Raw genomic sequence first — 22,654 nt, forward strand, 5'->3', positions numbered from 1 at the left:
GTTATGTCATGACTAGCATTTATTCAGGGCTTGCCTGGTGGCTCAGTGGTAAAGAATCCACCTGCCAATGCAGGAGACTTGGGTTCGATCCCTGGGTTGGGAAGATTCCCTGGAGAAGGGCATGGCAACCCACTCCAGTATTCTTACCTGGGAAATCCCATGGACAGAGGAGCCTGGTGGGCTACAATCCATGGGATCACAAAGAGTCAGACACGCCTGAGCAACTAAACATCAACAAACATTTATTCAACATGGACCGCAACCAGGTGCTCTGCACTTGACATATGAAATGTTCATCTTCAGGGAGACACAGTTAAAGAGGAGGGACTGTCTCTGTTAAACCACAGAGGGCCTGAAACGTGGAGAAGATTATTAAAGAACAGGCATGAGGCTGTGGAGCTAGGACAGAGCTCTGACATCCGTCACACATTCCAAAGAGCTACAAACAGCTGTCATGGAGCCTTGGTAACAGCTCATGAAGCTGCCAACCACCTCACAACGTCCAGGAAGAATGCAAGATCTCACTTGCCATGTCATTTGCCAAGATCAGGGCTACTGTGGCAGGAGTCAATTTGGCAGATTAGGAATCTTGTTTAGAAATCTATTATCCTCTTATATTTAATTTTTAAAGTGACTTCTTCTCAGAATGCAAAAGTCCAATTATATTCCATTAAAAATCTATTTGCTGACAGTTCCACGCTGCATGATTTAAGGGGCTCTCTACAGCCTGGAGGGTGTATTTGAAGTTAAATGCCACCATCTTGATTCTAAATATAAAGGAGGTAAGAGAGAATAAGGGCTTCCCTGGTGGCTCAGACAGTAAAGAATCTGCTTGTAATGCAGGAGACTCAGGTTTGATCCATGGATCAGGAAGATCCCCTGGAGAAGGGACTGGCAACCCACTCCAGTATTCTTTTTTTTTTTTTTTCCCACTCCAGTATTCTTGTATAGAAAACCCCAAGGACAGAGGAGCCTGGTGGGCTACAAACAGTCCATGGAGTTGCAAACAGTCAGACACAACTGAGCGACTAACACTTTCACTTTTTTGCAAGAGAGAATAAACCACCAACCAAGCAATGATTAGGATTACTTATCTCTCTCTATATATATATACTATATAAGTTATAAATATATGCATATTTGGCCGAGTTGTATGGCAATGTGTGATCCTATAACAGTTCCCCGACCAGCGACTGAAGCTTGGAGTCTCTAACCACTGGACCACCAGGTAAGTCCCTTATCTCTATTCTTCAGTATTAAAAAAGAAATGGGAAAGTGCCTTCCTTTAAAGAGAGGGACACAGAAACAAGTGTGCATTTGGTAGCAATAGACACCCTAAGAAAACATTCCTCAAGTTCAATTAGTGATGACAGTTCATGTGACTACTGATGGTTTGAAGTCTCTCATTTTAATACTTTATGGTACTGAACAGGAAGAATGGCCTTTTCTGCCTATTTCCACTCACCCACCTTAATGAAGCTGCTTAAACCACTTAACTTTCTCAGCCTCAGTTTCCTCACTGTAAAATGAGTCTTTCAAGACAAGGAGCATGAAATGATTAGCCCATGCCTGGCAGATCACTCAAACCCAGTAAGAGTAGCATGCTGGTTTCCTATTAATTAATAAGCTGCAATTAGTTGTTGTGGTTGTATTTTAAGGTATCTACTAATTTAAGAGTCAGGGGGAAACCTATTTGTTTTGTTGCCAGGGTAACCCCTTGCATGGCTTTCCACAAACACACTAAATATCTTCCTTTCAATAAATGGGCCTCTCATTACCCATTCAACACAAATAAGGCCACATTTGAGATGCACAGGGTTCCTGCTTAGCATTCTCAGCCATGCCACTGGAAATTTGCAGCTTGCTTAACTTTCCCATGAAGCTGAACCTCATACAGGCTGCACAGAGTTCACCCAAGGTGTGGAGAAAGTTTCTTCTTGGGAAACAATCCCATCTGTGAAACAGATGTTTATGCCACCAAATGATCCTCCCCCCACCCTCATTCCCAATAATAACAGAATGACAGCAATGAAGGTGTTGATCAAAATCCAAAAACTGTACATACTCCTGTTGAGGTTTTCTATAACATGGCCATGGGTGTCCTGCTGTCAGAATTTCGGATGTATCCTGGGCAAATAATCTTTATTAAATACTTTCCTTAGCTTGTGCTTAGTTGCTCAGTCATGTCTGACTCTTTGCGACCCCATGAACTGTAGCCCGCCAGGCTCCTCTGTCCATGCGGATTCTCCAGGCAAGAATCGTGGAGTGGGAAGCCATGCCCTCCTCCAGGGAATCTTCCCAACCCAGGGATCGAACCCAGGTCTCCTACACTGCAGGTGGATTCTTTACCATCTGAGTTACCAGTGAAGCCCTTCCTCAGCTTAGATTTTTTTTTTAAAAAAAGCACTGGTTTCCAAAGAGAGGTGTTCAAGAAGGCAATGTGCCCATTGCTTTCGCTTGTATAATACAGCTACCCTCCTTCTGTTTACAGTTTTCCTCCTTCTGTTTGGGGACTGGAAAACAGCAGGGGCCAGGCTGGCAGGAGCTCTGCTGCCCCTGGGGTGCTGGCAGGAGGGGTCTGGCCGTGGGTTCTCATGCAGGGGAGGGGGGCTTCAGGCACAGGTGGGCAGCAGGAGGCGTCTAAGGCTGTATGGAGGACTCACATTGTCCCTGACACCCATCATCGGCATAGCTTACCTCACTTTTTCTCTTACCTAGTGGTCTGACCAAAAACATAAGAGAAATTTCAAACTTCGGGATGCTTACAGTTTTTATATGAGTATTTGTTGTTATTTGGTCGCTAAGTCGTGTCTGACTCTTTTGCAACCCCACGGACTGTAGCCCCTCCAGGCTCCTCTGTCAATGGAACTTCCCAGGCAAGGATACTGGAAAGGATTGCTATTTCCTTCTCCAGGGAATCTTCTCAACCCAGGGATGGAAGCCTGAGCTATCAGGGAAGACCTATGTGAGTATCTAGACCTCTGATTTATTTCTTGTGACTCAACAATACATGTCCATCTGAGTGAACAAATGAACACTGTACCAGAAGTTCCTTTAAGACATGTGTGCACTTGTTTTTTGTTTTGCTTTTTTTTTAATCCTGTACATCCAGCTGAACCAATTAATCCTGGATGTCAGGACAAGCAAGGTCCTTAGACGTCATCTGGCAGGGGTTTTTTTTTTTACAAATGAGTCTGGCCCAGAGGACTAGGTCCTTGGTGCATGTGCCACGTCCACCTCCCGTCCCAAGGAGCCCAGCACAGGGGCTGATGGCTAGCTGCATTCAGGAGAGGTTTACCCACAATTAACCGCGGCTTCTGATCTGAAGTTGGGTCACTGGATGTCTTAGTACTTACTTACTGTACAGCAGTGAGCTCACCTGGGGAAGGCGTCAAAGCAGTATGTTTTCCTGGTGTCGGGAAAAGCCACACGCAATCCAGACATCAGCGGCGAATGGAGAATCACAGCAGCACACTCATACCTGGAGGCCAGGTCTACCGTGGGGACCGTCCCAATGCTCTGACCATACAGGATGATGTTCTCGGGACTTACGCCATACCTGGAGAAGCCAGAGGGCACGGGCCATTAGCTGACATGTGGCAGAGAGAGCGAGGAAGCCAAACATCAGTGTCATAAATTCACAAAACTCCTACAACTAGGACTTTCCTGGTGGTCCAGTGGCTAAGACTTCACACTCCCACTGCAGGGGGCCTGGGTTCAAATTAGATCCCACATGCTGCAACTAAGACCTGGTGCAGCAAAAAACAAAAAACCAGTTTCTGTGTGGGCCCAGGCCTTCAAACTTGACACCATCTAATACAACTGTGCTTGTAGAAGAGGGTCCCAGGATGCCAAGTCTTGTCTGGCGTTCCTGCCTGGGATTCATTTCAGTTGGAAGAACGAGTGATTAAAAAAAGGGTCAGCGGGACTTCCCTAGTTGTCCAGTGGTTAAGAACCTGCCTTCTAATGCAGGGGACGCATGTTTGATTCCTAGTCGGGGAGCTAAGATCCTACATGCCAAGGAGGGACTAAGCCCTGTGCTGCAAAGACTAAGCCTGGGCGCTGCAAGGAAGAACCCACATGCCACATCCAAGACCTGATGCAGCCAAATAAATACGTCTTTTTATAAGAAGAGTCAGCAAAAAGAGTTTTGATGGATGGTTTTGAGGAAGGAACTCATGGCTCCAAGATTTCTTGCCTTACATCCACAAATTTAAAAAACGAATCCCTTCAATGAGGATGAAATCTTGACAGGTGTCAGGAAGGGACTCTGTTATCATTCATCAGCAGACCATCCCCCAGGGAGATGCTATGGACTGAAGGGAAGTTATCCTGGGGAAGACCTCCCTCCACTGGAACCACTGCTGAGTTCCTTCTCTGATGGACCGGGAGGTCCATTTCTGTAGGATTTAACTGAGTTCAAAGTCCCTTGGAAGGGGAAGTATACTTAAGATTAGGGGTCATCTTCTCCCTCCACAATTTTCATTAAGGTAGGCTCTGACACCCCAAAGCATGAAGGCCAATGGATGCTGCATGGGGTGGATTGCAGGGTGTCAGAAGGCGCCTGGAGAGAAGAACACCTGCAACCCCCACATTTGAAGTGTAGGCTCTTTCCACAATGGCCAGCTCTGTGGCAGGATATTTTGCTATCAATTAAAAAACAACTAAATAATAAACAACAATAAGAGGAAGAAGAAAATAAAAACTGAAGGTAGTTATTGAAGGGGAGAGGAGTAAGAGATGGTTAATGTTAAAAGTTAAAAGTAAAAGAGGAATTCCCTGGCAGTCCAGACTCTGAGCTTTCACTGCAGAGGGCATGGGTTCGATCCCTGGTCAGAGAACTAGATCCCATACGCCATGTGGTGTGGCCAAAAGTAAAAAAATAAAGTAAAAGACTTCCAGATTAAAATGGCATCAGACTAACCCTTACCTTCTCTGATCAGATCTGCGTAATGATGAGAACCATACAGGATAACCTATCAATAGTAGTGAGTGTTACTCTTAGAGTCAAAACTTGTTTTCTCAGTAACCTGACACTGTTTTACACCCTGTTTCATGGGCCTTGGGGGCTACACTGAATGAATAAAGGAGCACCGGGCACAGACTCAAAGGGCGGAGGTGGGTGTGCAGTTACCCGAACAGCCTTTTCTTGCATGTCCTGACTCTGTCCATTCCCCAAGATCATGACCTCCTTGAAATGTCTTTATAGAGCAGCCTGAACTTTTCACTGAAGGATGCTCAGCTTTCAGAATTTCTACTCATGGGCATCAGGACACACCTGGCACCAATCTCAACAAATCCTGCTTCTGACACACAGACACCCACAGCCTTAACAACAAACACTTTACAACTCAGCGTTTTCACTGGGAAACCTCACTATGCGAAACACTAGCCACTAACAGTGGGAAATACAACAACTGGCATTACATTAGATAAAGGACTCTGGGATTTCCCTGGTGGTCTGTGGCCAAGACTCCATGCTCCCTATGCAGGGGGCCTGGGTTTGATCCCTGGTCAGGGAACTGGATCTCACATGCTGAAACTAAGAGTTCATATGCCCCAACTTAAGATCCCCTGTGCCGCAGCTAAGACCCTGTACAGCCAAAGAAAGAGAGAGAGAACTTCTGGTCCTCAGAAGGCATCATTAAGAAAGTAAAAAGGCAAGTGGGAAAAATTATTTGCCACACATAGAAACAGCAAAGGGCTCACAACTAAAACAAAGAACACATCAATGGGGGAAAAATGATCAAGTACAGAAAAACAGCACTCTACAAAATGATTATTTCATAACAGAAGACATCTAAATGGCAGAGAGGGTAATTCAACTTCATTAGTAAAAACGAAATGAGATTTCACAAATGAAAACCACAGTGTGATACTAACAAAAATTTAAATGCTGACAATACCAAGTGTTGACAAAAATGTGACCACAGGAACTTTCATTCTTTCCTGATAGGGATGTAAGAGGATAGATAGAAGCACTTCGCAAAAAATAAAGATATAATAATGACATATTCCCAGGGACCTAGCAATTCCTCCCCCAGATATATTCACCATGGATTAGAAATATCTTCTGGACTATTTGTGGGTGGTTGGAGACAGCCCCAAGGGGTGTCACAGAGCATCACAGGACAACGCTGATGAATGGTAAAGACATCCTGTTCAGAATGGATGAGATACAATCAGAATGAGCAGATACACAGAACACACCGTGCGCAAAAAACTTAAACCCACCCAAATTAAACTTCACTGCTTGGACTTTTGTTGACTATGAGGGCTACTCCATTTCTTCTTAGGGATTCTTGCCCACAGTAGGAGATATAATGGTCATCTGAATTAAATTCTCCCATCCCTATCCATTTTAATTCACTGATTCCTAAACTGTCGATATTCACTCTTGCCATCTTCTGTTTGACTATGTCCACTTTCCTTGATTCATGGACCTAACAATCCAGGTTCCTATGCAATACTGTTCTTGACAGCACTGGGCTTTACTTTCACCACCAGATACATCCACAACTGAGGCATCAGTTCCACTCTGGCCCAGCCGCTTCATTCTTTCTGGAGCTACTAGTAGTCGTCCTCCGTTTTCCCCAGTAGCACATTGGACACCTCGGACCCAAGAGGCTTGTATTCCAGTGTTGTATCTTTTTGCCTTTTCATACTGTCACGGTGTTCTCATGGCAAGAATACGGGACTGGGCTGCCATTTCCTCCTTGAGTGAACCACATTTTGTCGGAACCCTCCACTGTGACTGGTCCATCCTGGGTGGCCCTGTGTGGCCTGGCTCACAGCTTCATTGAGTTACAAAAGCCCCTTTGCCACAGCAAGGCTGTGATCCATGAAGGGGTGCTCGAGTGAAAGTTGCTCGGTCGTGTCCGACTCTTTGCTGCCCCATGGACTGTCGCCCACTAGGCTCCTCTATCCATGGGATTCTCCAGGCAAGAATACTGGAGTGGGCTGCCATTTCCTCCTCTAGGGCATCGTCCCGACCTGCACTGCAGGCAGATTCTTGACCATCTGAGCCATCAGGGAAGCCCCAAAGGGGTTCTTAGGGATACTTAATTGAAAGAAAAGCAAAGAAGTGAAGCCAAAAAAAAAAACAGGGTAGTGGTTAAGGACAGGAGGAGGGGGGAAATAGATTATGGCTGGGAAGAAGCACGTTGTTTAGGGGAGGCTTATGGATCACTGGATATAGTCTGTATCTTTTTTTTTTTTTTTTTTGGCTGAGCTGCACATCATGTGGGATCCTAGTTTCTCAACCAAGGATCTAACCAGGGCCCCCTGCATTGGGAGCATAAAGTCTTAACCACTGGACGCCAAAGAAGTCCCTATTAGTCTATGTCTTGTCACAACTGTTCCTTTTACAGTTCATTAAGCAGAACATTTACAATCTTATGAACATTACTGGCTACCATTCTATTATATTTCACAACAGTAAATATTTTTTAAAAGCTCACCAGATATTTCAGTTATGGAGACAGCCCTCCTGGAAACTGTTATGAATCATGATAGATTTTGTGCTAAACACAAACCTTCTATGGAAACATGAGGCCATTAGAAATTACATCTCATCAAGAGCTAATGTGGGGAAAACTCATGTTCAAATGTTCCATAAAAAGCAGCCAGCAAAAAACAGGGTCACAGTTACATTCCTTCAAACAAAATCTATATGGAAAAGGGACTTGAAAGTAATCTATTAAAATGATAATAATGGTTATTTTCAGGTAGTGAGAACCAGGTAATGTTTCTTCTTTCAAATATTCATTTCTAATTTCCTATAATTATTAGGTAGTGATTTGTTAAAATGGATAAATCAAGGAAGCACAATTGCTATACCATTTTGCAAGGAGTCAGCAAGTGTTCTTTACAGTGTCCGTATTTGAAAAGGCTTTGAAAACTAAAGTGCTAGTGAAATGTTCAGATTTGTTAGTATTACATTACAGATTTTTCCCTGTTTATTATACTGTCTAACAACACATGAGAAGCCTGGGAGGTACGGATGGGGTTCGGGGGCGGCTACTTCTTTGAAGGTATGGAAGGTTTTCAGGAAAACTAAGGTTTCTGGTCAAACATCCGCCTCTTACAGATGAGGAGACTGAAGTGGGTCATTTTTATGGTACCACTAAGATGTTGTTTTGATGGAAAAAAAAAAAAAAGGTAGACGATTGATGACCTCTACACCAATGGTTCCAAAATAAGATATTTTGAATGTCTTGGGAATCTTAAAGAATGTAAATTCCTTTAGAAATTTTCCATACTTAAAAACTCCAGTGGGTTTGCTGATTCCTCAAACTAACCATTGTTTGGCACTGAGTAAAAAGTGTCAAACCAGATTCTAAAGTGCTTTTAGCTCTCAAATTCAATTAAAAGATGAAGGATAAAAAGAGAGATGGTAAATGGAATCTGTTACTAAGTCTGGGTGAAATTCAGGGCATTTGAAGATCATAGCTCTTAGGATCAAGTTTAAAATATATATATATATATATATTTCCACCCCCCACCCCAAAAAACATCAACAATCCCCAAGTCCAAAACCTTTATCCTAAAGTAAAACAGATGTTAAGCTCGTCCAGACTGGACAGGACAGTTTCGTGGCATGACGCAGACAGGCAGGATTTTTGCTTTTTTAGTTAGAATTTGCTATTTGGGGCATCATGACAGCAAAACATCAAAAGTGATTTCTTACAACAGTCCACAAACAATGTTTTCTTCTTCCATGTGTCCAACCCCCAAAGACAGGCTTTTACAAGTAAACTTCCGCATTTCTCAACTATAAACACACCAGACCCAGAGACATGGAGGCCGTTCCTCTTTCCTATGCCCAATAGCTCTCTTCTTCTGCTGTTTCCCCCTTGCCCCCTCATGTGTCTGGAAAAGGTGCTACTTTTCCATCCCAGGGCTAACTTTCCACCCAAGCACTGGAATCCTTACCCTCCCCTAAATTTGAAAATTTCATCCCCACCCATGCAGAACCAATCTTAATCCCAGCACCACACACATCTCCAAGTCTCTGGATCCAAGAAAGGGCCCATCTTCATGGGTGCTTCTCTAAATGACAGCCCCATCTCTCATCTCTCCCTCCCCACCACATCCTCATCCCCAACGAAGCCCCTGAAATCCACCCCTGCCACCGCAATGCCCAGCGAGCTGCTCTCAGAAGTTCCTGATGCAACTCCTTCTCCCTAATTCCTCATCCAATTTCTCCTCCTTCTTTTCCTTCTCCTCCTCCTTCCTTTTTTCTTTTTGCCACAACCTGCAGCATGCGGGATCTTCCCTGACCAGGGATTGAACCTGTGCCCTCTGCAATGGAAGCACAGAATCTTAACTGCTGGACCACCATGGAAGCCCATGATGCCTTTCTTCTTCGACTGCATTCAACTCCTGGTTCCTCCCCCAGCCCCAACACCCACAGGTGTGGCCCCTTCCTGGCTCCCCTCCTCCTGTCGTAGCCTTCCTACTACTCTTACATCTTTTCTCCAAAGGATTTTACTGAATCCATGCCTCAACTGTTAACTCTCTGCTGGCAATGCTTCCAACATAGCAGTCAAAGTCAGGATGAAGACGAAGATAAATTACGGAAACGAGTGGACTGTCACATGAGAAATCCAGCTAAAGATCTCAACTTATTCTGGCAGTGACCAATTAGCTTAGTGATTATGCAAACAGGGGACTAGTTTCTACACCTGGAAGATGTCATTTATTGTTTTAAAAATAATGCATTAAAAATAATAATTGCTGAACGCCTCTTTAAGGACTAAGCACAGAACCTCTGGGGGTACAGAAAGATGAACATAAAACACTGGGTAGGTGCAAGGAGCTTATAGTCGAGCTGGGGAAGCAAGGAATGTATATAAATGCTTGGGGTGGGGGACAAGTTAAAGACAGATCTAAATCTAAGATGAGTGATTAGGACACAGGATGTCACAGCAGATGAGGCAAGAAATTCAAGGTCAGGCGGGGTCAAAGCCATGTGAACAAAGCACTTCATTTGCTTGTAGCCAACTACAGCTCCATTTGCATGTCAGACAGACACGTTCTTATCAGACTCTCCCTGGACCTCCCCACGAAATCTTCAGTCCTGACTTAAATATGCAAGCAGGTACTGTCTGCACATGGATCCCTAGGGAAAAGCCACTCTTAGCCAGTGAGAGTCCATGCATTTATTTTACAGCAGAGTCTCCAGTCAGAATGTCATCATCTCCTGCAAGTGTGCATCCAGGCCTGCCACAGCTGGCCCTGGGGACCCACAGCAGGCTCTGACACTCAGATCTGACCCTTGGCATGTGGAGAGACTCAACAGCTGAGACCTGTATTTACACTGTAGCTATAACTGAGCCTGGAAGTCCTGATGCTGATGATCAGAGCCCCAGGCCTGCCAGAGGACCATTCAGAGGCCCTAGTTTCATAGCATCCTCAGCCTGAGCATCACATAAACACCAGCCTCTGCATCTGAGTCTCCTCTTGGTTACAGTCTCTGCTGCCCCTTAACCCTTCTTTGACTGGATCCCTCAAATTTTACTCAGGCCAAAATTCTGATTCCATTAAGTCCCAAGCTCGAGCACAGTCCATCAGATCTTCAATCCCCAGCGTTACAATGCCCAGAATCCTAGACATCCTGACAATCCTGTTTTAAAAGATTTTTATTGGAATATAGCTGGAATACTATGCTGTGTTAGTTTCTGCTGTACGGCAAAGTGAATCAGCTACACATATACAGACGTCCCTTCTTCCTTGGATTTCCCTCTCATTTAGGTCACCACAGAGCACTGAGTTTAAAAAGGAGGAAGAAATTGCCCACAGAGGTAAAGAGTCGGAGACAAACTCCAGTAGCCGCTCGCCTGTAAATTCGTAGAAATACTCGCATGACAGAGTGAATGGGGCCAAAGTCAGGATGGGTTCTGAGAAAAACATACTAGAAAACTCAAAATGCAGTGCAGGGACTTCCCTGGAGATTCAGCGATGAAGATTCACTCTGTGCTTAACAATGCAGGAGCCACAGGTTCGATCCCTGGTCGGGGAATTAAGATTTACTTAAAATACAACACAAGGAATAAGGTCTCCCAACGTTTGCTAGGGGAAAGTCATGACCCTGAATGATTACTTTCCACAGCAGGGAATGCCATGTGTATGGTAACCCCTTGGAAACCTACAAATTTTGCTCCCTGCTTCTTTCAAACGTCTAGCATCTTCTTGCAGTCACCAGCTATGCTGAGCTCAGATCAATGACACAAATGTTAAGTTCTGGCTCCCACTCAGCATACAGGACACGTTCCCAGGAGCACACCTCCCCCTAACCCCTGCCCTGACCCCCATACCTAAGGGCATGGCAGCAGGAGCAGGAGTTGAGGCAGGAGGTTCTCATGGAGGAGGCTGAGAGTACCAAGAGGACTGCGTCCAGTGGGGATGTTCCCTTCACTGATAAGGGAAAATCTGTTTGTTTTCATTTTAACATAAAGCTTGCCTTTCTGTCTACAAACACGGCCAAGCTGAGCCTCCCTAAGACACACTGCATCCTGTTTAAGTTAACGGGCCTTGGTTTTGCCCTGCGTGAAGAGCATTTCCATTTATCTTCAGATGAAGCATGCTTGGCACAGTTCCACCAACTTTGAAGTCAACATTTTAAATATTTCAGAGCTAGGACTCCTAGTGGAAATACCTTTAGACATAGGACAAAGATAAACACAAAAGGTAATGTGAAAGTTAATTGAAGGATGAGGTCTGAGGATACCGAAAAGCCCTAATAAACTTCAGAGCAAAGCCTCAGAGTAAAAGGTCTGGATGGGAGGGAAGTAGGGGGGTAAACACGGCCTTGGAGAAAACACAGATGACCTGGGAACACTCACCTTCAGCCACAGAAATGGGAAATCCACCTTTTACTTTCTGTAGCCAGAGCTTAACGAATGTGTGACTTCTGCTGTATTTTTAATTGATAACCAACAAGAACCTACTGTATAGCACAGCAAACTCTGCTCAGTGTTAAGCGAAAGCCTGGACGGGAGGGGAGCCTGGGGGAGAGTGGACACATGTATGTGTGGCTGAGTCCCTCTGCTGTCCACCTGAAACCATCACAACATCGTTAGGCAACTATATACTCCAATACAAATTAAAACTTAAAAAAAAACCACAAATGTGTGATTTATACTTTAATTATGAGGAAGATAAAAAGGCATCCATCCCCTGAAACATGCTTATTTTTCCATTTTTAAAATGTACCTTTGTAGGTTTAGGCTTTCTAAATGTTATACTGATGCTTCACAAACAGATTTCTACTGGTCATTTAACTCCAGTGGCAAAAGCAAAGGAAACATGGTTTAAATTAAGTACCTACTGCATGGGTGCTGTTTGAGACAATTAAAAATTTTAATGGTAAGCGACGTCAGTGGTTTGTTTCCTTTTTCCTGACCAAGGAAATGTGGCTAAAAGGGACATTGAAAAGCAAGATGATGATAACTGTGAAAGTTTCAAAACTCTGAGCCAGCGCTCAGGGTATCCTTCTCAACACTGGTTACAAAATAAAGTGTGCCAAATGCAACATTTAAACTAGCCTCCTTCACCAGAAGCATCAGTGAAGGTGATGAGGATAAATATGAGCTCCGGGGTTATTAGTCTCTGGGGAACTGAATAAGGAAATGAGGTTCAAACCAAGAAATAACACTAAAACCAAGCTAAGTTTAGGCAACATGACTATCACGGTCAGTAAGTTCATCAGAGCACAGCTAGTGGAATGTTCAGTTGGGGCCAGGAAATCAGGAAGCACAGAAGCAGAAGCTTGAAGCCAGTCACTCAGGAGGGGAAATCTGAAAACACAAGGGAAGAAAGGCAAGAGCTGAAAGGGAAGAGGAACATCCTAAGAACACCGAGGGCAGCCTGTCCGGGTGGGGTGAGGGTTTCACCTCCGAAACCACAGGGCCGTCCAAAGGAGCTGTCACCCGCTCTGAAAGCATCTGGGGAATGTGCACACGGTCCCCAGAGGATGGAGACGTGACAAGTTGTGCTACTGGAAGGAAAAGAATGACTGGGTGAGACATGTCTTGAGTGGCTCACATCACGTGTCTGTGCAGCAAGCAGTGGTGGGGAAGGGGCAGACACGAAGATAATTCTATAGTTAAGGGACAGAAAATGGGCACACACAGAGATGTTGAGAAGGAGATCATGGGTGGTTGGAATTTTGGTTTTTAGAAAATACTGTTCAGGACTTCCCTGGTGGGCCAGTGGCCAAGACTCCCAACGCAGGGGACCAGGTTTGATCCCTGGTTGGAGAACTAGATCCCCGCAACTAAAAGATCCTGAATACCTCAACTAAGACCTGGTACGGCCAAATAAATAAGTAAATTATTTTTTAAAATAATATGTTCAGCTTGGGAAGACAGTGGGTTCCAGGTAACTGTGGAGCATCCCAGGAAGGCACATGTGAGTCACACTGTTAGGGCTCCTTCTAAGGAAAATCTTTATGAATCAGACTGAGGTCAATGTCAGATAGGTGAGCCTCTAGGTGGTCCTCATGCTGCCTCCTGCCGGGGTGCGGGAAGCCCAGCAGCTGGAAGGACGAGGGCTAGGGTGTCCGTCCAGGCCAGCAGCTGCAGGAGCAGAGACAGCCACACGCAGAGGCTCCGGGAGAGACAACATGGCCCAGGTCCGATGGAAATAGATGGACCAGACGCATCACAGCTTGTATCTGTAAACGAAAAGGTAATGTGTCCTCTTCTTCAATGGACTGTGATGACAATGACACAACACACAGAATGAGGGCATTCCAGCAAATCCTACCTCACCAGGAGGCAGCGGTGTGGCGATGCACGCCTGGTCAACGGAGCCGTTCTTATAGGTACTCAGGTATTTCAAAACATAACAAGGGGCTTCCCTGGTGGCTTAGTGGTAAAGAATCTGCCTGCCAATAGAGAAGACATGGGTTCAATCCCTGATCTGGGAAGACCCCACATGTGGTGGGGCAACTAAGCCTGTGTGCCACAACTACTGAGTCTATGCTCTAGAACTCAGGAGCCACAACTACTGAGCCCAGGTACCCTAGAGCCCGTGCTCTGCAACAAGAGAAGCCACTGCAATGGGAAGCCCACTCTCCGCAACTAGAGAAAAGCCTGAGTGACAACGAAGACCCAGCACAGCCAAAAAAAAAAAGACAAGCATTATCCAATTTTTGTAAAGTAGCATCTACCCTCGGGGATGGGATTTCATTCTATCCTAGGTGTTAGAAATTTCCTTCCAAATGATAGCACAGGGATTGGCTATCTGTGCCAGGTCTAAAACCACCTTCCAAACAATTCTTTTTCTATCTTTTGGCCAAGCCAAAAGATCAATTTTGGAAGTGCAGAGTCTTAACCACTGGACCACCATGGAAGTCCCAAAACAACATGATTCTTTGTGACATTAGAGACTGTTCTCTCCCCTACAATACTCTTTCTCTGTGTCAAAGCAAAAATAAACAAGACTTGGCATGACTTAATTTTTTTACAAAAATTACTTTTCAGAGGAAAAGTTAACAGTCCTAAAGAATACGAAAATCACCTCTCTTTAGCTCTGTTACAATTAAAATAGAATAATTTGCTTGAACATGTTTGAGTATAATTGTGCATAAAATTGTTCTAATGATAATTGGGGCTCTTTTGGCATTCTGTAATTATCTAACACGTTGGAAAAGCCAGAAGAAATGCTGTCTTCCCTCCCCCCACCAACAGCTGCATAAATACCTGTGAAATGGTTAGATGCCACCTACCCTACAGTTTTTGAGAGGATTACATGAGCTGGCTTATGTAAGTCACAACCGTCTGCTAAAAAAGGCATTTAATATATGTCACTCCCATTCACACCAAATACAGACTGAAAACAGACACATGACCAAAGTAAAGCCTTAAAGCAGAGGTCCCCAAACTCTGGGATCTATTGCCCAATGATCTGAGGTGGAGCTGATGTAATAATAATAGAAATAAATGTAAATGTAAAGCCCTTGAATCATCCTGAAACCATCCCCCATCCCTGGTCCATGGAAGAATTGTCTTCCAAAAAACCAGTTCCTGGTGCCAAAAAGGTTGGGGACCTCTGGCTTAAAGGATTTCCCTATTTCATACCCCAGAAACACAGCTGAAAGTAAAAGACAGAGCTCATGAAATCTCTGGGACAGGGAAATACATTAAAAAAAAAAAAAATCTTAACTATCCCTTTGAGGGCCGAAGTCACTTCTTAGAACTAGGAACCCAAGAATCAATTTCAAATTATTTTATCTCACTGTAAGGTGAGTTCTCCCAACAGCCACAGCACACAAGGCATGGTCAGCGTCTGCCCTGCCTCACAGGGACTCGCAACTGCCGAGATGTCCAGTAGACATTCATGGATGGTCACCCACAGCCGACAGAGGGCTTTTCTGATCTGCTGGATCTTCAGAGCATCTCTCTCCTGACCCTGGAGCTGCAGGTATGAACACAAGCCCAAGGTGGACCTCCTTAGCCAGAGTGACTGCTTCTGGGAGAAGCAGAGTTGGAACCAAGACTAGTCAATAGGAGTTCTTCCAGGACGCCTGTGCCCTCTTCTGCCGAGCATCACCTTTGTCACTGCTCAGAAAGAATCTCCTCAAAATCACTATAGGACTTCCTTGGAGGTCCAGGTTAAGACTCTCTGCAAGGGGTGAGGGTTCGATTCCTGGTCGGGAAACTAAGATTCCACATGCCCTGCAGTAGAGCCAAAAAAAAAAAAATTGCTACCAACAAGAAAGCAAAGTTGAGAGAAGGAGCAAGTGAACTGAGTCCTGAAGCTACCGTTCGAGGCCCCAAACCTGGTCAAGCACCCAATCATAGGGCTCCTGGAGTTTTGACCTGGGTGGAGCTTCCACTATTCTCTCGTGAATCTGGGCTAACATTAGCCTTTTGTGAGCAGCTCAGAGCATGTAGTCATGACTGTGATGGTCTGGGGCATGGACGGAGGGTAGAGATTTGCACAGTGGGTTAGAGGAAAGAGTAGGCTTTGAATTATACAACTCAAGGACTGGAGCCCTGCTCTGCCACGATCAGTGATCTGATCTTTTTTTAATTAAAAAAATTTATATTTATTTTTGGGGGGGCTACAGGGCAGCATGAAGGATTTTAGTTCCCTGACCAGGAATCAAACCCTCTGCCCTGCTGTGGAAGCGGAGTCCTGCCACTGGACACCAGGGAAGTTCCAGCGACCAGCAGGCCTGTTTCCTGGGCTCTAAAGCGGTGTAACCTTGCCTTGGATCTACAGGGAGAATTAAATGAGGTGATGAGTGAAACCCCACGGACTCCCTTTTTGTTCCCCCTCTAGGCTGCTTTCATGTGTCTACAGCCAGACGTGGCACGGGTAGAGATTGAATGTGACCCCAGGACACAAGATGACACATAATCTGAAACCAGAATGCTGGTTCTCTCCCTCCCATCAGCTTGGGCTTGGTACTGTTTGCTCCCTTAATGTTTTGTGTACACTCACAATGGAAGTCTGTTAAATAAACATCCTCCTTGGGACAAACCCGGTGAAGTCCCGAGTCCCTCCTTGATGACATCTCAATTCCCTTCTCTTCAGTCTCATTCCTTCTTTGTGCCTTTTTCCCCTTGTATTCTCTACTCTTCATTTGACTTCCAGAACCATCCATTTCCCCCGCTTCCACTTTCCTCCTTCTTAAAAGCATAGTAAGTTCACAACATCAATTATGGAAATAACTAGAACTACATGACAGGTGGATGGAAAGACCCTTTCCTCAGAGATCACACAGATGGGTCACTCTAAGACAAGGAAACGAAAGCTTTGAGAAAGGTTAAAACTTCACTCTGAATTGTAAGTACCAAGATAACTGCTGTAAGTATATTATAGCTCCAGAATATGGACAAACTGGGGAAGAATTGTCAATCACACAAATTACAGCCAAACCAGCACAAGCATATTGGAGGGGGTGCAGCATAGGTTCAGCATCAGGCAGAATTATCAGTCACGCTCTAGGCTTTAGTTGTCTGGCGCATTCAATGGGCTCCTACCTATCCAGGCTAGGGTGGTGTGTAACAGCTCGGTCATGTCTTTTATCATCGCCTTGCAACACAAATGTAAAACGATTTGGAATCAGTATGTCCAGACGCCCAACCTAAGCATTTCTGAAATAAATCATGCTTTAAAATGTGAACATTCTGCTTTAGGGGCACAGAGTTTTCATCTGGGAAAATGGAAAGTTCTGGACACAGATGGTGGTGATGGTTTCCAAACAATGTGAACAGACTCTATGTCCCAGAACTGTCCACTTAAAACTGGTCCAAAGTCTCCATTTCATGTTACGTATATCTGGTCACAAAAAGAAAGGGGACAAGTGAACAATTCTCTTAAATCTGACTTCTACTAATTATTTCCTTATTAGAGCATACCAGGAAGAAAGGCTAGCTCTCCTGAAGTTCAAATGAGATTTCAGGGAATTCTCTGGTGGCCCGGTGGCTAGGACTAGGCACTTTTACTGCCAGGGCCCCGGTTCCATCCCTGATTGGGACCTATGATCCTGAAAGCCACGAGGTACAGCCAAAAAAAAGGCGGGGGGAGAGATTTTACTACAAAAATAAAATAGTAAATATAGTTCACTTTTTTTAAAAGGAAGAAGATTCTAAGGATATGCATGTCACTAATACTGTGTTCTTTTACAAATCTGGTAGAACATTCTACTCATGAGCCATCTCCAAGGGCAGCTTCAGGGAGGCTCAGTGGCACTTACGAAGGTGGGATGGGGGTGACAGCTCTGTTTTACTTAATCACAAAGACCTTCTTATCTTTTCCATTATCTCTCCACCTTGTCTGAATTTTTTTTTCCCTCTTTTTTAAAGCAAAACAAAGGAAAACCACTCCTTAGCACAGCCCACCAGCTCTGCCATCCTTTTTCTGGGGGACATGAAAGGACTCACTCAGGGACATCACAAGATGAGGCCAGTGTGGGACGTGGTGATGGAGACAGACGCCTCTCTTCTCAGTGGCACCTTTCGTCTGAGTAACAGCGGCACAGAATTCCAATTCTGTATCTAAATACCCAAGGGCAGCTGTTAGACAGGTTGGCTGCACTCTGAAATATCACCCCCGAGGCTGTCAAGGACAGAGGACTTGGGATGCTGGGTGGCGGAGCCAGCCTTGCAGCCTCCAAACACCAGACAGCGTCTATGTGACTCATAGGTCTTACCCACACGGGAGCCTTCATTTCCTTTTCCAGTCCATCTAAAATACAGCCTTGAGGTAACTTCAACATTACATTTTAATTAAAATACTACACAGCCTATAAACACAGAGGCAAACGCCATGGCCTTATTTATCATTAAACAGGAAGCCTTTATTTGGCCCACTAAGAACATCATGTACCATAACATTAATAACTCAAAAATACCCAGCTCACCACATTCCGTTCCACACACTCCAACCTGTTCTGATATCCTCATAAACCAGTCTTTGTCATCTAATGTAATGAATGAATGAATGTGAAAGTCGCTCAGTCGTGTCCGACTCACTGTGACCCCATGGTCTGTAGCCCACCTGGCTCCTCTGTCCATGAGAACACTGGAGTGGGTTGCCATTTCCTTCTCCAGGGGAATCTTCCTGACTCAGAGATCCAACCCAGGTCTCCCACATTGCAGGCAAATTCTTTTTTTTTTTTTTTTTGCAGGCAAATTCTTTACCGTCTGAGCCACCAGAGAAGTCCAATGTAAGGCAGTGCAGTAAGCAGCCCGTGAGGGTGACCCCATCCCCACTCATCCAAGGAACTCAGGGAGGGCAGAGATGGCCAGATCACCTGAAGAAGCAGATTCCATGTGCTCTGTGGAACATGGGACTTTAGGACCCACTGGCAGACACTGGGATTAAGATACTAAAACATTAAGAGTTTGAGCCATCTTGTGTGCCGCCACAAAGATCTGACACAGCCAAATAGATAAATATTTTTTAAAATATGCTAAAACAAAAGAGGGCTTCCCTGATGGCTCAGCAGCAAAGAATCTGCCTGCAATGCCGGAGATGCTGGTTCAATCCCTGGGTAAGGAAGATCTCCTGGGGAAGGAAATGGCAACCCACTCCGCTATTCTTGTCTGGGAAATCCCATGGATAGAGCAGCCTGTCAGGCTGCAGTCCATGGGATCCCAGAGTCGGACACAACTGAGTGCGCCCACGCGCACACACATACTCACCCACACATACACCCCAAAGGATGGGAAATGAAACAAGAGTGGACTGTCAGACACAGTCAGGAGTCTTCTAATTCAGGCAATGCTCTGGGAATCTGCTGCTGGATCCATCTTCTCTTCCTTTGTTCTGAGCATCATAAATGTACTCCACCCTCTGAACAAGGCTGATCAACAACCTCCAGATGTCTGATTCTCAGCGCTCACCCCTCACTCTAGCAGCCCCCTGTTCCAAACTGGCTTCCCTAGCTGGGTCCTGTCCTCTCTCTAAGCCCATTGGACCTCAAACAGTCCCAATCTCTCCAAAATTCCATCGAAGACGCCAACGGGTACTTTAACATATTAAACTTTCAAATCTCTCTCCTCAGTCCTGGAATGTTCCTACGTTATTATTTCTAATACATCTGACTCCCTGTTGACAATTTCCCATGGTTTGTGAGTTCCCATTAAGTCGAGGCAATTTGGATAAAGGAGAGTATTTACTCCAGAATTGCAAAGTTCATCAAAAGAACATTTTTTTTTTTCATTCAAAACTGGAAAGAAATCAAAATATACAAATCTTTTATGAAGTATTAACAAACACTTTCAATACTATGCATTTTTACCTTCAAAAAGAAGCTTATTTTCACCATCTTTCACAACATATCACAATTCCTCATATTAAAAAAACAAAAGTGAAACAGGGACTTCCCTAGCAGTCTAGTGGTTAGGATTCTGCACTTTGAATGTAGGGGGTGCAGGTTCAAGCCCTGGTTGGAGAATTGAGAGCTTACATGCCACATGGCCCAGCCAAAAAAAAAAAAAAAGTGAAACAGTATAGCCAAAATGTTCATGAAAATATTAAGTTTTTATTATAATTTCAGACTTGCTACTTCTCTGGCACAAAGCAAAATTTATGGGCAAAGTTATAAGTTTTCATAAACTGAATATCTGAATCGAGTATTGTATAAGAAATATGTCAGTTGAGCTAGCCCCCACCTCTCCCACCCCGCACTGGTTATATACATCCATGTTGACTGGGTTCTATCCCAGGACAGAGATAAAGCAGGGGATACTTTATTTCTCAAATAATCACTGTGGGACTTCTATGTATCTATGGTGATACAGGATAAGGGTAAAAGAACAAAGAAAGATCTGCGCTATGCCCTCCTAGGGCTTATAGTCTAATGGTCTGATTATGTACACTCTCTTTATTCCAAATTGAGAGTGCCTGCGAGACTTCCCTGGTGGTCCAGTGGCTAAGACCCTCACGCTCTCAATGCAGGGGGCCAGAGTTCAACCCCTGTTCAGTGAACTAGAGCCCGCATGCCACAGCTAAAGATCCCATGTACCTCAATGATGAGTAAAGATCCTGAGTGTTGCAACTAAGACCTGCCGCAGACAATTAAATAAATAAAAATAAATAAACATCCCAATAAGAGTTCCTGATTTGAAAGATTTGGGGAGGCAGATCCAGGCCTGATTCATTCCCCTCAGTTGACAGATCAGAAATCCAAAGTAAATCACCACATTGTTCATGGCCCCATGTGTTCAACGCCTCCAGGCATTTTCCTGGGGCATTTCAGGTCCTTTGACGTCATCTTCCAAGGGGATTAGGCCCCTATTAGCCTCCTCTGCCCCCATCCCTACCCCCTAGTCACTGCCACTCTGCCCTACAGGCTCAGGTCACAAACCACACTTGATCAGGCCAGCCTAGAGGTGCTTAACCCAGGGGAGGTGGGTGTCCCTTCGACCTGTGAACAATATCCAGGAACCACTGGGGGGCTCACTGCTGTTTATCATTTGAAGGTACTTGGCACACAGACGGGTGACCCGGGATGAACCATGACAAGGAGAGTGATAAGGAGGAGGAGGTTGAGGATGATTTTTATTACTGTTGTTCAGTCACTAAATCGTGTCCAGCTCTTTTGAGACCCCATAGACTGCAGCACACAGGCTTCCCTGTCCTTCACTATCTCCGGAGTTTGCTCAAATTCATGTCCATTGAGTTGGTGATGCCATCCAATCATCTCATCCTGTCGCCCTCTTCTCCTTTTGCCTTCAATCTTTCCCAGCATCAGGGTCTTTTCCAAAGAGTCTTTGCATCAGGTGATCAAAGGATTAGAGTTTCAGCTTCAGAGGCAATGAAGATCTGTGGAATACCTTATCTCTAATTCTAACAACAATCTGCCATCTTTCACAACATTAAAGGTGCCATTAAGCTGCTATTGTCAGTTCTTTTAACATGCAGTTCTGGGAGTCTAGTGGTTTTTAGCAAAGGCCATAAAGCTGATTGGCTTCCCAGATGATTCAGCGGTAAAGAATCTGCCTGCCAATGCAGGAGTTTGATCCCTGGGTCGGGAAGATACCCTGGAAGAGGAAATGGCAACCCTCTGCAGTATCCTTGCCTGGGAAATCCCATGGACAGAGGAGCCTGATGGGCTACAGTCCATGAGGTCACAGAGTCAGAAACAACGGAGAGACTGAACACATATGCATGAAGCTACTCATGAAATGCCCGAAGCTGACAGGTGGTGGAGCCTGGCTCTGACTTCACATCAGATGTCTGCCTCCAGAGCTCAGCCCCTCTGCCCTGAGACTCACAACAGCTAGGGAGGGGTGGTCACAGCCTCACAGGACCCTGAGAGCCGGATGAAGTCAGGAGTGCAAGAGGCCTAATGACTCCTTCACCGAAGTATTTAAGCATGTCACTGGCCCTTCCCCTAACTCCACACTCATATCTTTAAATCATGAAGCTTCAAGATCTTACTGGAGGCTCGGGAATTCTTGGTGCAGCAGAAATCAGCAGAGCCAGACCAGTCACTGGTTCCACGCCCGCAGGAAGGCTCAGACCACACACAGCGCACACCTGAAAATCAGATGTTGCGGACCACCGTTCTTAACTGTGCGCTTCCATTTCCTCCCTCCTTTCTCACCCAGTATCTTCCCAGTTTGGTCAGGAAAGCTATATCTACTTATGGAGACTGATTCTACTCTAATTTTTAGAAGAATGCTCCATTAGGACTAGGACTGTTAAAGGATTGGGAGTAACTCAGAAGAATGCAAACTATTCAACCCTTCCAGGCAGAGGCTGACTGAACACAGAAGACATTCTTCAGCAAAGGTACAAGGAAAATGAGAAGAGTCAGCTGCCAAACAACCAGATAGAATTTCTCAAAGAACCAGATACTACAACACACCCTCCACTGGCCAACTGCCTGTTTAAGTGCAAGGACCACCAAGCCACGTTAAGCAATTCTAATCTCTTGCCTCAAGGGAGAGGAAAGTTGAGCTCCTCAAGGACTGGAAGACGCCAAGGCAAGTCTTCTTAAGAATGGCTGATTCATATCAATGTATGACAAAACCCACTGAAATGTTGTGAAGTAATTAGCCTCCAACTAATAAAAAAAAAAAATTAAAAAAAAAAAGAATTCATCATATCCACTAGAACATTTTCAAATGAGTCAACAATATTTTGATTTTACACTTTAACAACAGAAATAGAAACTGTCAACTTA

The 22,654-nt window shown here is 44.8% G+C and overlaps 1 protein-coding gene across 1 annotated transcript in view; it reads right to left on the reverse strand.

The window, feature by feature from the left end:
• ABHD17C (abhydrolase domain containing 17C, depalmitoylase) overlaps nucleotides 1-22,654 on the reverse strand; it is a 55,935-nt gene that overhangs the window by 2,736 nt on the left and 30,545 nt on the right. The window contains exon 2 of the mRNA XM_043490204.1: nucleotides 3,380-3,559. Coding sequence (XP_043346139.1) covers nucleotides 3,380-3,559 — 180 coding nt within the window. The remainder of the gene's footprint in view (nucleotides 1-3,379; nucleotides 3,560-22,654) is intronic.

This window comes from Cervus canadensis, chromosome 17 (assembly GCF_019320065.1).
Source record: "Cervus canadensis isolate Bull #8, Minnesota chromosome 17, ASM1932006v1, whole genome shotgun sequence".
Classification (NCBI taxonomy): domain Eukaryota; kingdom Metazoa; phylum Chordata; class Mammalia; order Artiodactyla; family Cervidae; genus Cervus; species Cervus canadensis.